This window comes from Dermochelys coriacea, chromosome 13, assembly GCF_009764565.3.
Source record: "Dermochelys coriacea isolate rDerCor1 chromosome 13, rDerCor1.pri.v4, whole genome shotgun sequence".
Classification (NCBI taxonomy): domain Eukaryota; kingdom Metazoa; phylum Chordata; order Testudines; family Dermochelyidae; genus Dermochelys; species Dermochelys coriacea.
Genome location: NC_050080.1, coordinates 32,989,721 through 33,001,380, shown reverse-complemented (window position 1 = coordinate 33,001,380; position 11,660 = coordinate 32,989,721). Strand labels below are relative to the sequence as shown.

Below are 11,660 nucleotides of genomic sequence, written 5' to 3'. Positions count from 1 at the left end.
AAAACAAAACAAAACCCTTGATCTATTATCGGCCCTACCAGAAAATGTTGCCAGGGAATGTTTCCCCACAGTACTGCCCCAAAGTTGGGGCCTGTCTCCCCTGGGACCTTCACCCCTCAACCAGGAGACCACATAGCTCAGACCTCAGAGAGAAAATAATCTGGAATAAACTACAAGAGAGGAGAGCAGCAGGAGCATGTCTGAGTGGCAGATGTAGGGAAGTGCCAGCTGAAGTAGTCGCCTGTTCAATGCTCTCTCACCATGTTCCAGTGTCTTGCTGGTGAGAAATACATCACCTGGGACTTGCTCCCACCCCGCGTGAGAAGGGCAGAGGCACCCCGCTGAGGGACAGGGATCGAACTGAAGCCACTTAGAACTTTGCCTCTGAGTTTGACCCGGTCTGTGACTTGAATCAGTAAACAGTTTATGGCGTCTGTGCGGTGGTGGCGGGTCCATTTAGAGCAGCCCTGTCCCTGGACAACCCAGAGAAAGCCTGGGCCCAAGAAGGCCTGTTGACAATGGAGACGCAACTGTCATAGAAATGTGACAACGTGGGGATATTTTGTAAATTTTTTATGAGTCCTTTTTCTGTCTTTATTGTGCATTGTTACCCAGTGAGTGGAAGGGGGCTGTTTGCTCTCCAAGCAGGCAGAGATAGTGCTGTGGGGATCACCTAGCTATCTGGGCCTTAGTCTCCCTATCAATGGAACCGATAACTAGTCTTAGACTTTTTTGAAGATACCACAGATGGCAAAAGGTGCCATTCAAGCTACCGTTATGGTCTGCTACTAGGAGAGTAATAATAGGGACCAGTCCCAGCCTGAAATGCTGTCTGGAGCAACAAAGAACAGTTCCTTGAAGGAGATTCCTGACCCACTTTCCTACCAAAGTACAAAAATTCTGAAGTCAAACAGTCCAGTTTTTAGTAAAGCAACAGGTAAATTGACTATAATAGAGCTTTCTACATTCACTAACCTTGACCTCACGCAGCTATTGTGCAAAAATGCAATGCACTCCAGAGGCAACAAAAAATAAGTATGGGTTCAGTTGAAGAGATAGAAGACAAAGCCTCAAATGTTCCAGACATCCAGGATATATCATACCACACCACCTCAGAAACCAGGTACATTCCAACATGATCAACCTTTAACTTGCAACTACACAAGGTGCAAGAGCAAATGCCCTGTGTATGCCAAATATACCTGCTAGTCCCACTGCTTTCGCAGTAATTTCACACACTTTATTCAACTGGAACAGAATCTCTCCTTTTATGAAAGAAAAGGAGTACTTGTGGCATTTTCCACCAATCGCATCCGATGAAGTGAGCTGTAGCTCACGAAAGCTTATGCTCTAATAAATTTGTTAGTCTCTAAGGTGCCACAAGTACTCCTTTTCTTTTTGCGAATACAGACTAACACGGCTGCTACTCTGAAACCTCTCCTTGTATGGAAACTGTTCCGTACCCCCAATCTTTTTTGTTGCCCTTCTCTGTATCTTTTTTGAGATGGGGCGACCAGAACTGCACATGCTATTCAAAATGTGGGTGTACCGTGGATTTATACTGTGGCACTGTGAAATTTTCTGTCTTATCTATCCCTTTCCTAATCCTGTTAGCTTTTTGACTGTTGCTGCACATAGAGCATATGATTTCAGAGAACTATCAACGATGACTCCAAGATCTCTTTCTTGAGTGATAACAGCTCATTTAAAATCCCATCTGTCTGTATTTATCATTGGGATCACGTCTTCCACTATGCATTCCTTTGCACTTATCAACATTGAATTTCATCTGCCATTTTGTTGCCTAGTTGCCCAGGTTTGTGAGAGCCCCTTGTAGCTCTTTGTAGGCAGCTGTGGACTTACCTATCTTCAGTAATTTTGTATCATCTGCAAACTTTGCCACTATTTACCCCCTTTTCAAGATCAGTTATGAATATGATGAACAGCACAGGTTCCATTACAGATGCTCAAGGGACCCTGCTATTGGCCTCTCTCCACTGTGAAAATTTCCCATGTATTCCTACCCTTTATTTCCTATCTTTTATCCAGTTACTGATCCACTAGAGGACCTTCCCTCTTTTCCCATGACAGCTTATTTTGCTTAAGAGCCTTGGGCCTTCATTACAGTATGCAATTATTGTAAAAATTGGGTGGAAATGTGAGATTTAGGGAGGATCAGAGCTCCTTTGGTGACATCACTGAAAAAAATTTCAATTAATTTCTGAGAAAAAAAATCATAAAAAGGTGTTCATTTTTTGCTCATTGCCATCTAGCGGGAAAAGGCTTGAATTGCAGACTTCTTTAAAAAAAATTCAAAAATCAAAGTTTGGATTGTTTTTCCCTGGAAAAACCATCAAAGCTAGAAAGCTGCCAAGAGGTGCAACAGATTCAGTTACAACAAATCTAGTATTGGTATTCTAAAGTTTATACAGGAAGCCACACTGCTGGAAATTAATGAAGGATCATAAAAAAATATCACAATTACTTATCACAAAAAAATGTTGCTAGAGACTAGTCTAAACAAAAAGGTCTACCGATTGCACATGAGGCCTGTGTGGAGGTCATGTGAGGAAGATGGAACTGAAAATCAATGGACCAAAATTGTGTTGGAAATTAGGCCAAATTGGGTTGGAGGGGGGCACAGTAGGCAGGACCCATGGCAGTAAGGTAGGAGGCAGCCAAAGCTCTATTTCCAATCCCCTTTATATGCATCAAGCAGCCATGGGCTAGGAGATCAGGGAAGCACTCCCTGATCCCCACCATGGACCCAGGGCATTTCATGCTCTGGCACTGGTAGGCATGCAATAGGAAATTTAGTCTTAGAATCATAGAAGATTAGGGTTGGAAGAGACCTCAGGAGGTCATCTAGTCCAACCCCCTGCTCAAAGCAGGGCCAACACCACCTAAATCATCCCAGCCAAGGCTTTGTCAAGCCAGGCCTTAAAAACTCTAAGGATGGAGATTCCACCACCTCCCTGGGTAATAATCTCTACCTACCACCATCCTACTGCAGTGCATCATGGGAAACAGCATCGCTCACATCCATCTCAGGTGCTGGTGGAACCACTCCCATGAAGCCTAAGCACTGATGCATCATGAGAATTGTAGTCTCCCTACCACAGCCCCAGTGCCTTACAAGAGTTTTAATCCCTCCCCGACCCCAGCAGCTGTTGCTAAGATACATATCTGGTTGGTAAGGGCGATGGTGATAGCCCTGATGATTATGGACAGGTGTTGTGCTTGAGCTGGGGCTTGGTTTCTATTAAAAGGTTCCTGACTCGTTCTGTATTTGGGAAAAAAATGATATGGTTTAATCATATGGTGATAACCTGCTTCCCATTCCACTGGTATCACTGGAGGATGTTAGACAGAAGCTACTGAAGAGACAAGGTGGATGAAGTCATATTTTGATTGGACCAACTTCTAGTGGTGAGGATTTGTCTATGCTACACCATGTAGCACCTCATTGTAGACACCACCTATGCTGAAAAGAAGGGTTCTTCTCCTAGAAAGCGGCACCCTATGCACAGTGCTGGGATGCTCACGCTGTGCCTGTTAAAGGAATAGGGCTTTGCCAGAAGCAGGTCACAGCCAGTTACTTCCCTCCAACTCCAGAATGGGGGATTAGGGAGACTTTTACCTCAAGGATGGTTTTAAGATCTTTATTCCACACCTTAAATACATTTATACTTAAGGGGAAAAACCAGAACAGACTCCTCAGGAAGAGCCCAGAGGCAAGTGAAAATGACAGTATTTACAGCCCATGCACCGAGAGAGAATACACTGTTTTATTCCACAAAGCCATAGCGCTGTGGATAGGAACCTAAAAGAATCTGTTTCTGTCCCTGGTGAGCCACACAGCTCAGCCTTTGCTCCTTTTGGAGAAAAATCTAAACTTCATTTTCATTTCAGTAGCAAACTAGGACTTTAGTTAACATAATCGGAAGGTTGTGAACCCAGCTCGGTCCCGTGCTTCTCAGAAATAGTCATCTATCACCCACTCCACAGCCAAGCTCCTGCCAGCAACCAGAGCTGGGACATGGAACTCTGGGCACAGGGCCAAGCAAATCCAGGTTGTTTCCTGCTAATGAAACTTCACTTCTTACCTTCAATAAAACTCCATTGTTCAGGAGAAAGACACTCCTGAGGTTGTATCCCTGTCAGGGACTGCAGCCCAGGGTGAGGAGAGCCCTTACAGGGTCCCCACCACAGAACCAGAGCAGGACTGGTGTAGAGAACCAGCATGAAACAGCTGCCTGAATCTCTGCTCTGAGAAACCAAGACTCACCGCCAGCCTTTTCAGTCCAAACTGTCCCTCTTTCGAGCCAGAAGCTCCAAGGGAACAAGGAACAAGTTCAAAGGGCAAATTCCCAGATCCTTCCAAATTGACTTCTGAGCATCTACACCGGGACTGTGGAGGGGTGGGGGCAACTGGCCATGGGAAGCTGAATGCTGGGCTGGGGATGGGATCACACTGGGCTGGGGAGTTTCCCGTGTTCCCTGCTCACATTCCCCTGATCTGCTGGGCCTTTCCTGGTTGTCACTGGGCTGTGCCAGTTCCGCTGGCAATGTGCAGCTCACGGACAGGTTAGCAGTGGAAGGCCTCTCACAGTCGACACTGGCAGAAGGTAGGTCAGTGGCCAGCTCTCCTGCACTGGCTCCTGGATCTGACCCTTTCCCACTCCCATCTGGCTGCTGCGCAGTCAGTTCCCTGTAGGATCTATGCATGTGGCTCTTCAATCCGTCATAGTCCAGGTTGTTCAGCTCTTCAGGGAGGGACATCAACAGGTCTAGGACGACGGCAGACTCTGGAAGGAAGAACGGACCTTGTCAGGCTGGACTAATTTAAATAACCTGTTTTCAATCTTGGTTTGCATTGTACTTTTCAATTATTTTCCTAAAGAGAAGTGGATTCTCACTGACTGGAAACCATTCAAACATGCAGCTTTGCAACTAATTATACACTTTTCACTCAACTTGGTGCTTCTTTTTGCTAACCAGAAATAGTGTGTGTCTATATATATTTAAGCATTCTAGCATTTTTTATTATGTTAGGAAATGGTGAATGATGTATTTGGTATTTACTAGATGATTAATTTTTTACCCATGATTTCTGATAAACTCAATTTGGATGGAAACTGGAATTCAGTTAAATGCATAAAAACAGCAAGTTACAATTGTTTTTTTTAAAAAACCTCCTTAAATGTACTGGATACACAAGAAAAAAAAGTAAGTTTAAATCACAACATTTTGTATTTAAAACTGTGGTTTTAGGACTAATACCTCTCACTCTCATTTTCAAGTGCGAGAGGAAAACAAGCTTTCCTACTTTTCAACTCTATCAGTTTCTCAATTTTGAATGAGCTAGTCATTGAACTGAACTAGCTGAATCAACTGAAAAGAAGAAAATATTCTCTTTGCACCTGCAGGAGAGAGTACTGCTTTCAAAAGCTTGTTTAAGAACATAAGAATGGCCATATTGGGTGAAACCAACGGTTCATCAAGTCCAGTATCCTGTCTTCTGACAGTGGCTGGGGCCAGATGCTTCAGAATAAACAGAACAGGGCAGTTGTTGAGTGATCCATCTTGTCGTCCACTCCCAGATTCTAGCAGTCAGATGTTCAGGGACACCCAGAGCACAGGATTGCATCTTGGCTAATAGCCATTTATTGATATCCTCCATGAACTTATCTAGTTCTTTTTTTAAAAAACAGTTATAGTTTTGGCCTTTACAACATCTCCAGCAACAAGTTCCACCGGTTAACTGTGTGTTGTGTGATGAAATACTTCCTTATGTTTCTTTTAATCCTGCTGCCTACTAATTTCATTAGGTGACCCTGGGTTCTTGTTTTATGTGAAGGTGTCAGTAACACTTACCTATTTGCTTTCTCTACACGGTTCATGATTTTATAGACCTCTATCATAACCCCCCTTCATCTTCTCTTTTCTAAACTGATCTCTCCTCATATGGAAAAGAAGAGATTACATTTCAACCAACTCTAGTTCCAGGTGCTTGATCAGTGATTTTTACCAAGACAGTGGTTTGACTTTATTTGAAATTTGGAAGCAAATGTACTGTTTGAATATTTTTTGCTATTTAAATTATTGTAATAGATTATAGTAAGGTTTGATCTCAGCAATTTTAAAGAGGTTTATTTTATAGGAAGAAAAGTGTGCTGAACTTAAATATAAAAAAATCCTATTTTAAAATTGTTTCAAAAAATTGTTGATTTTTGGCCAGCCTGAACCTTGTCATTCATGCCTGCGGAACAGACTGCGTTCTGGCCCCAGATCCATGAATAGATGCATGCCACAGGCTCCGCACTCACTCACGCACTCTGCACTAATTCCCCATCTCAATCACACTCAGGTCCCTCAGTCCCTGTGTCGAGTCAGCAGAACAGGGATGGTCAACCTGAGCCTGAGAAGGAGCCAGAATTTACCAATGTACATTGCCAAAGAGCCACAGTAACATGTCAGCAGCCCCCCATCAGCTCCCCCTGCCCGCCCCCCCCCCCTTCCCGGCACCTCCCACCCACCAGCAGCCACACTGATCAGCACCTCCCCCTCCCTCCAATCAGCTGTTTCGTGGTGTGCAGGAGGCTCTGGGAGGGAGGAGCGAGGGCACAGCAGGCTCAGGGGAGGGGGCGGGAAGAGGTGGAATGGGGGCAGGGCTTGTGGCAGAGCCAGGGGTTGAGCAGTGAGCACCCCCCAGCACACTGGAAAGTTGGCGCCTGTAGCTCCAGCCCCTGAGTCGGTGCCTATACAAGGAGCCGCATATTAAAACTTCTGAAGAGCCACATGTGGCTCCAGAGCCACAGGTTGGCCTCCCCAGCAGTACAGGAAGTGACAGTGAATGGCTGACAACCCTCTCTGGCCCCATTAAAATCCCCCCACGGCCTGGATCATGGGACATTTTGATTAAGCAGCACATGGCTACAATGCTCCAATCAGTCTTGCCACAGAAATGCTCACTAAGGAAAGGACAGTGTTTTCAGCTGGAAGATCTGAAGGAGCCAATGTTTTGCAAGTGAGAGTCCAGGAATCATGTACTGCTGCCTTGCTCACCTCAGTCTGAACACAATGTCTCGGTTTATAAGGTGACTAGCACTTATCAAGCAATATACAAGTATGAGAATGGAGAAGACAGAGGTGGGCCAGGACTCCCCCGCCCCACCATCTCAGCATTAGAGGGATCCCTGAGCACTTGTATCCACTCAGCCTCAGGGGCCAACCCTCCAGCACTGTCTGCAGAAGGATGGCCAGGAATGCCGTGAAGGGGAAAGTGGAGGCAGTTGCTAGAACATAGCAAACGCTCCCCTTCTCCGAAACAGGCAAGGGAGCAGATCAATTTCTAGACTCTGGAGAAAGCTACTGATTGGCAATGAGCAAGTGGTGGTTACAAGATCGCAAGGAACACACTCGGTGCCTGTGAGCCTCTAGCTGGCCTTGGATTAATTTCCACAGTTGGAGTAGCCTCACACGTCACCAGGGCTTGCTGGTGTCACACCCTGAGCTAAGCTATGGGGGAGCAACGGCTATCACAGCCAGTTGGTTCCCTCCCTGAAGATCACAAACATGTAGCTTTTTGGATCCCAACTCACCATATGGCGAGAGCTCGGGCACTTTGATGTCCCTGGAGAGCATCGATAAATATTTATAGATCTTCTCAAAGTCCACGCTGAATTTCTCTGGATCCTCATGAACACCTGGGTCTGTGCTAGTGCTGGAGGACGGAGCTGCTGCTGGGGGGCCTGGGGCAGCATCTCCATTCCTTGCTGCATCATCAGGGGCTGGCGATGCAGCATGCTGGCTCGAGGAGTCTGGAAGGACCTTCTTCTCTGCAGCTCTGGTCAGCTTCTGGGGAATGGAGTGGAGCAAACTGAGCGGCTCGGTGACTGCGATGGTCAGAACCTGAAATTCAGAGATTCTAAGGACAGATTCATCTAGTTTGACCTCCTGCATGACAAAGGCTGCAGATCTCGCCTGAATTATTTCATGTTTGAATTAGAGCAGATCTTTCCAATAAACTTCCCCTCTTGATTTAAAAATTACCCTTTCCAATGGTTAATTCCCATCCCTGTTACAACGTTGTGCCTTATTTCTACTCTGAATTGTCTAGCTACAAGTGGGAGCTCAGGAAGCAGAAGGAATGGGGACCCCCTTTCCAGAAATGCCAGACACTCCCAGGGCAGCCCCCCTCCCAGTGTCAGGCACTCCCCGACCCCACAGCAGACCTTCCTCAAGGTCATACTAGGCCAGGAGAGCCAGCCACCATGCAGCACAGCAAAGCAGAACTAAATGCAATGCAATAAGCTACAGGGGCTTTGGACAGTCTGATGCTCTCTGGTTATCAGAGATTCCCCCAACCACATCTCCTCTCACTCCTGGATATGAGGTGCATGGCAAGGGAACGGATTTGCTCACTGCTGAGACAGGTGGCAGAGATACCGCTGCCCATGCCCTACTTCGATCTCTTCACCTTTACGTAGCTAAGCTGCACAGAAAGCAGCAGTTGGGAGAGCAACACTCAATGTCAGAACAGGTGGGTTCGACTCTGAGCTCTGCCACAGACCTGCTGCATGATGTCAGGCAAGTGGTTTCACAGTAGGCACCCCAGTTTCCCCCATACCAACAGGAAGGGTGAACTGCTGCTTGGCCACTGCAGCAATGTGAACACAGAGGAAGGTGGTAGAATTCTTGTAGTGGACAGGGATGGAATAGCCTGCCTGTAGCAGGGATGTTTCCTACCAGCGACCAGAAGGGACTGGCAGGCTTGAGCCCTGGCATTGGCCAGGTTTCATTCTCCATTCTCTGTAGAAGTCTCTGACCCTGCTGAGTTCTTGGCCCCAGTGGGATCTTGCAGCTGTCACTGAGCGCTGATGCCTGTTACCTGAGAGAAAGCTGTTGTCATGGTTTCTTCCAGCTTATCCGTCAGCTTCTCAGCAAGATCTGTCCAGACCTGAGAGGCAGATTTCAGTGAGTGCACTGGAATCAGGCACCCATCCATCTCTGCACAGCCACAGTGCGAGAAGCATGAGGCCAGCCAGCAGAGGGCAAGGAGAGCACAGAGTGAGACAGGGACAGCTCCAGAAAGGACAGACTCACTGCAAATGCCTTGTGCCTCAAGCCCATTCTGGTACAGTACAACCAACTCACCCTTGCCCTGGTACCGTACAGACAAACCAGCCCTGACCATCCCCACACAACACCAGCCCTGATTTCCAGGTTCTCCGAACCTCAATAGGAGCTAGGATCTCAGCTTCCTTGCATCTCTGCTCCTCCCGGCAGCGGCGATACTCCATCTGTATGGCCTCCCTTGCTACGCGGCCCTTCAGCTGGTGGATGAAGGCCAGAATCTGCAACCACAGGGAGGTTCAGGCATAGCAGTATACAGAGATGCCCGTCCCCCAATAAACAGCTCATGGGTGGGCTGGGAAGGGTGTGGCTGAATGCCATCTATCCCAACTGGACTACATAGCTGCAGCTGAACTGGGTGTCAGTTCCACCTCTCCCAAAACCCTTTCTGGTTCCAGACAGCAATGAGTTAGTGGGGTGAACTTGCAAAAGGATTGTACAACTAATAAGAAGGACCAAAAAAGTTTTAGGCCTGAAAAGCCATGGGAGGAGACAGCTGCGCCTAGGTCAGGGGTGGGCAAACTACAGCTGGTGAGCTCTCACTAGGGAGCGGAGTCGAGGGCCACAGCACACGCCTTGGCCCCGCTCCAACCAGGGGCCGCACCATGCAGCTCCTGGAAGCGTAGCATGGCCCCCCTCTGGCTCCTAGGCACTCCAATGGCCCCCTCTGGTGCTCCAATGAGAGCTGCAGGGGCGGTGCCTGTGGACGGGGCAGCGTACAGAGCTGTCTGGCCATGCCTCTATGTAGGAGCTGGAAAAGGGACATGCCACTGTTTTTGGGAGCTGCTTGAGGTAAGCGCCGTTCGGAGCCTGCACCCCTGAGCCTCTCCCCGTGCCCCAATTCCATGCCCCAGCCCTGATCCTCCTCCCGCTCTCCAAACCCCTCAATTCCAGCCCAGAACATCCTCCTGCACCCCAAACCTCTCATCCCCAGCCCCACGCCAGAGCTCACACCCCCAATCAGAACCTGCACCCCTTCCCACACCCATGCCCCAGCCCTGATCCCCCTCCCACCCTCCGAACCCCTCAGACCCAGCCCAGAGCACCCCGATTTTGTGAGCATTCATGGCCCACCGTACAATTTCTATTTCCTGATGTGGCCCTTGGGCCAAAATGTTTGCCTACCCATGGTCTAGGTACTATGGTGATGGGAACTGTCAAGATAACTGGATAGAAAATGCTGTGGAGAAAGTTGGCTGGGAGAAGCTGAGGGGGGAGCTGTGACTGCCAGGGGCAGATAAGGGGCAAGACATCACCCACAGGAGCCTGCAAAACCCCTGAACTACAGGAGATGCATAGGCCAACACCCTCTCTAGTGCTGCCAAAATCAGGGGACAACATACATGGAAACAAGAGGAGCCGCCACCAGGCAGCACTAGGTTTCCCCACCCCAACCTGAACAGTGGATAAGAACCTGCAGGGCAGTACGATGGTGGCCCGTTTCCAAACCAAGCAAAACCTGAACAGTGGATAAGAACCTGCAGGGCAGTACGATGGTGGCCCGTTTCCAAACCAAGCAGGAGACTGGACACTCTCTCTTTTGTTAGCAGAGAGAGTGCTCTGCTGTCCCCTGATTACCTTTATTCTGAGCTTGGCCTGGCCAGTCACCAGCTTGGCTGGGACCAGACCCCCTAGCCCCCGCTCACCTCAGCCTCACTCCTGCGGGGCAGATGCTCCCGCAACAGCTCGGCCTGCAGCTCCCCTTGAGGGGCCTGGGCCTTCAGGGCCTTGATGAGGTGCCGCTTCTCCTGTGCCGTCCAGGGGGCCCGCGTGGGTGCGTGGCACGCAGGGGGGCCCGTTTCGTAACGTGTGGGGGCCGAGCGGGTCCGAAGAGGGGGCTTCATGGCTCAGGCTCTGCAGGGGGAGACAAAGGAGTCAGAGGTCAAAGGCCCCGGGCCCTCCCACCTCGCCCCCCCCCGCCATCCCCTCGACCCACAGCCCCCCTCCCTCTCCAGGGCACCTGCCCCCATCTCCCCACCCGCGCGCCCCACGGGGCAACCCGGGCTCTGCGGCCGGGGGAGCGGAAAGAGCGAGGGCTCCGCTCCCTGTCGCGCAGATATGACGTCACAGCCAGCGCTCCAGAGTCAGCGCCGCGACGGAGAACCTGGACGGGCGGGGGAAAGAGGAGTGAAGGGAAGTAATGCATTGTGGGAAGCGTGGTGTTGCCCCCGGCTCCCGTCGGCCCTTGCGGGGCTCGCGGCACAGACATAGTGTCCCCGGCCTCCATCTCCCAGCGGCCCTTGCGGGGCTCGGGACTTTCCGTTTCCAGGACCAGGGCCCTGTAAGGCCGGAAGCGGAAGTTGCCGTGGGGAGCACCGCCCGGAGCGCGAGGGAGTGGCGTGAGCGCAACAGAACGACTTGCGGCCGGACTCCGGGCCCGGTGCATCACGGGAGTCGCAATCCCCCCCCCCCCCGCCGGTGTTTTCGGGCGGCGATGCTGGTTACTGGGGTTTTAACTGCGCCCGAGCCCCTCCCCGGCGTATCCCCGAGCCGCCCTGCAGCGCTCCCCCGGGGGCCGGGCT

The 11,660-nt window shown here is 49.8% G+C and overlaps 1 protein-coding gene across 5 annotated transcripts; it reads right to left on the bottom strand.

The window, feature by feature from the left end:
- Nucleotides 1–3,646: 3,646 nt before the first annotated feature.
- SNAPC2 (small nuclear RNA activating complex polypeptide 2) lies at nt 3,647–11,272 on the bottom strand. 5 transcript variants are annotated; one of them, XM_043495809.1, is made up of 6 exons: nt 11,125–11,271; nt 10,785–10,992; nt 9,240–9,359; nt 8,894–8,962; nt 7,605–7,914; nt 3,647–4,808 (listed from the first exon to the last, which is right to left on the bottom strand). In XM_043495809.1, the coding sequence occupies exons 2-6, from the start codon at nt 10,980–10,982 to the stop codon at nt 4,300–4,302; spliced, it is 1,206 nt and encodes a 401-aa protein (XP_043351744.1). In that variant the 5' UTR covers nt 10,983–10,992; nt 11,125–11,271; the 3' UTR covers nt 3,647–4,299. The 5 variants fall into 5 exon arrangements, with proteins under 5 accessions (XP_043351744.1, XP_038226315.1, XP_038226318.1 ...); XM_038370387.2 differs by having other exon boundaries at nt 11,117–11,266; XM_038370390.2 differs by having other exon boundaries at nt 7,605–7,860; nt 11,117–11,266.
- Between the last annotated feature and the right edge of the window lie 388 nt (nt 11,273–11,660).

Excerpts from the sequence above, each read along its gene's own strand:
- SNAPC2 (XM_043495809.1), bottom strand. The coding sequence starts at position 10,982 with ATGAAGCCCCCTCTTCGGACCCGCTCGGCCCCCACACGTTACGAAACG. Across the intron at positions 8,963-9,239 it reads AGATCCTAGCTCCTATTGAG|GTCTGGACAGATCTTGCTGA; the intron begins GTTCGGAGAACC and ends TCTGCCTCTCAG. Across the intron at positions 7,915-8,893 it reads TGACAACAGCTTTCTCTCAG|GTTCTGACCATCGCAGTCAC; the intron begins GTAACAGGCATC and ends TCTGAATTTCAG.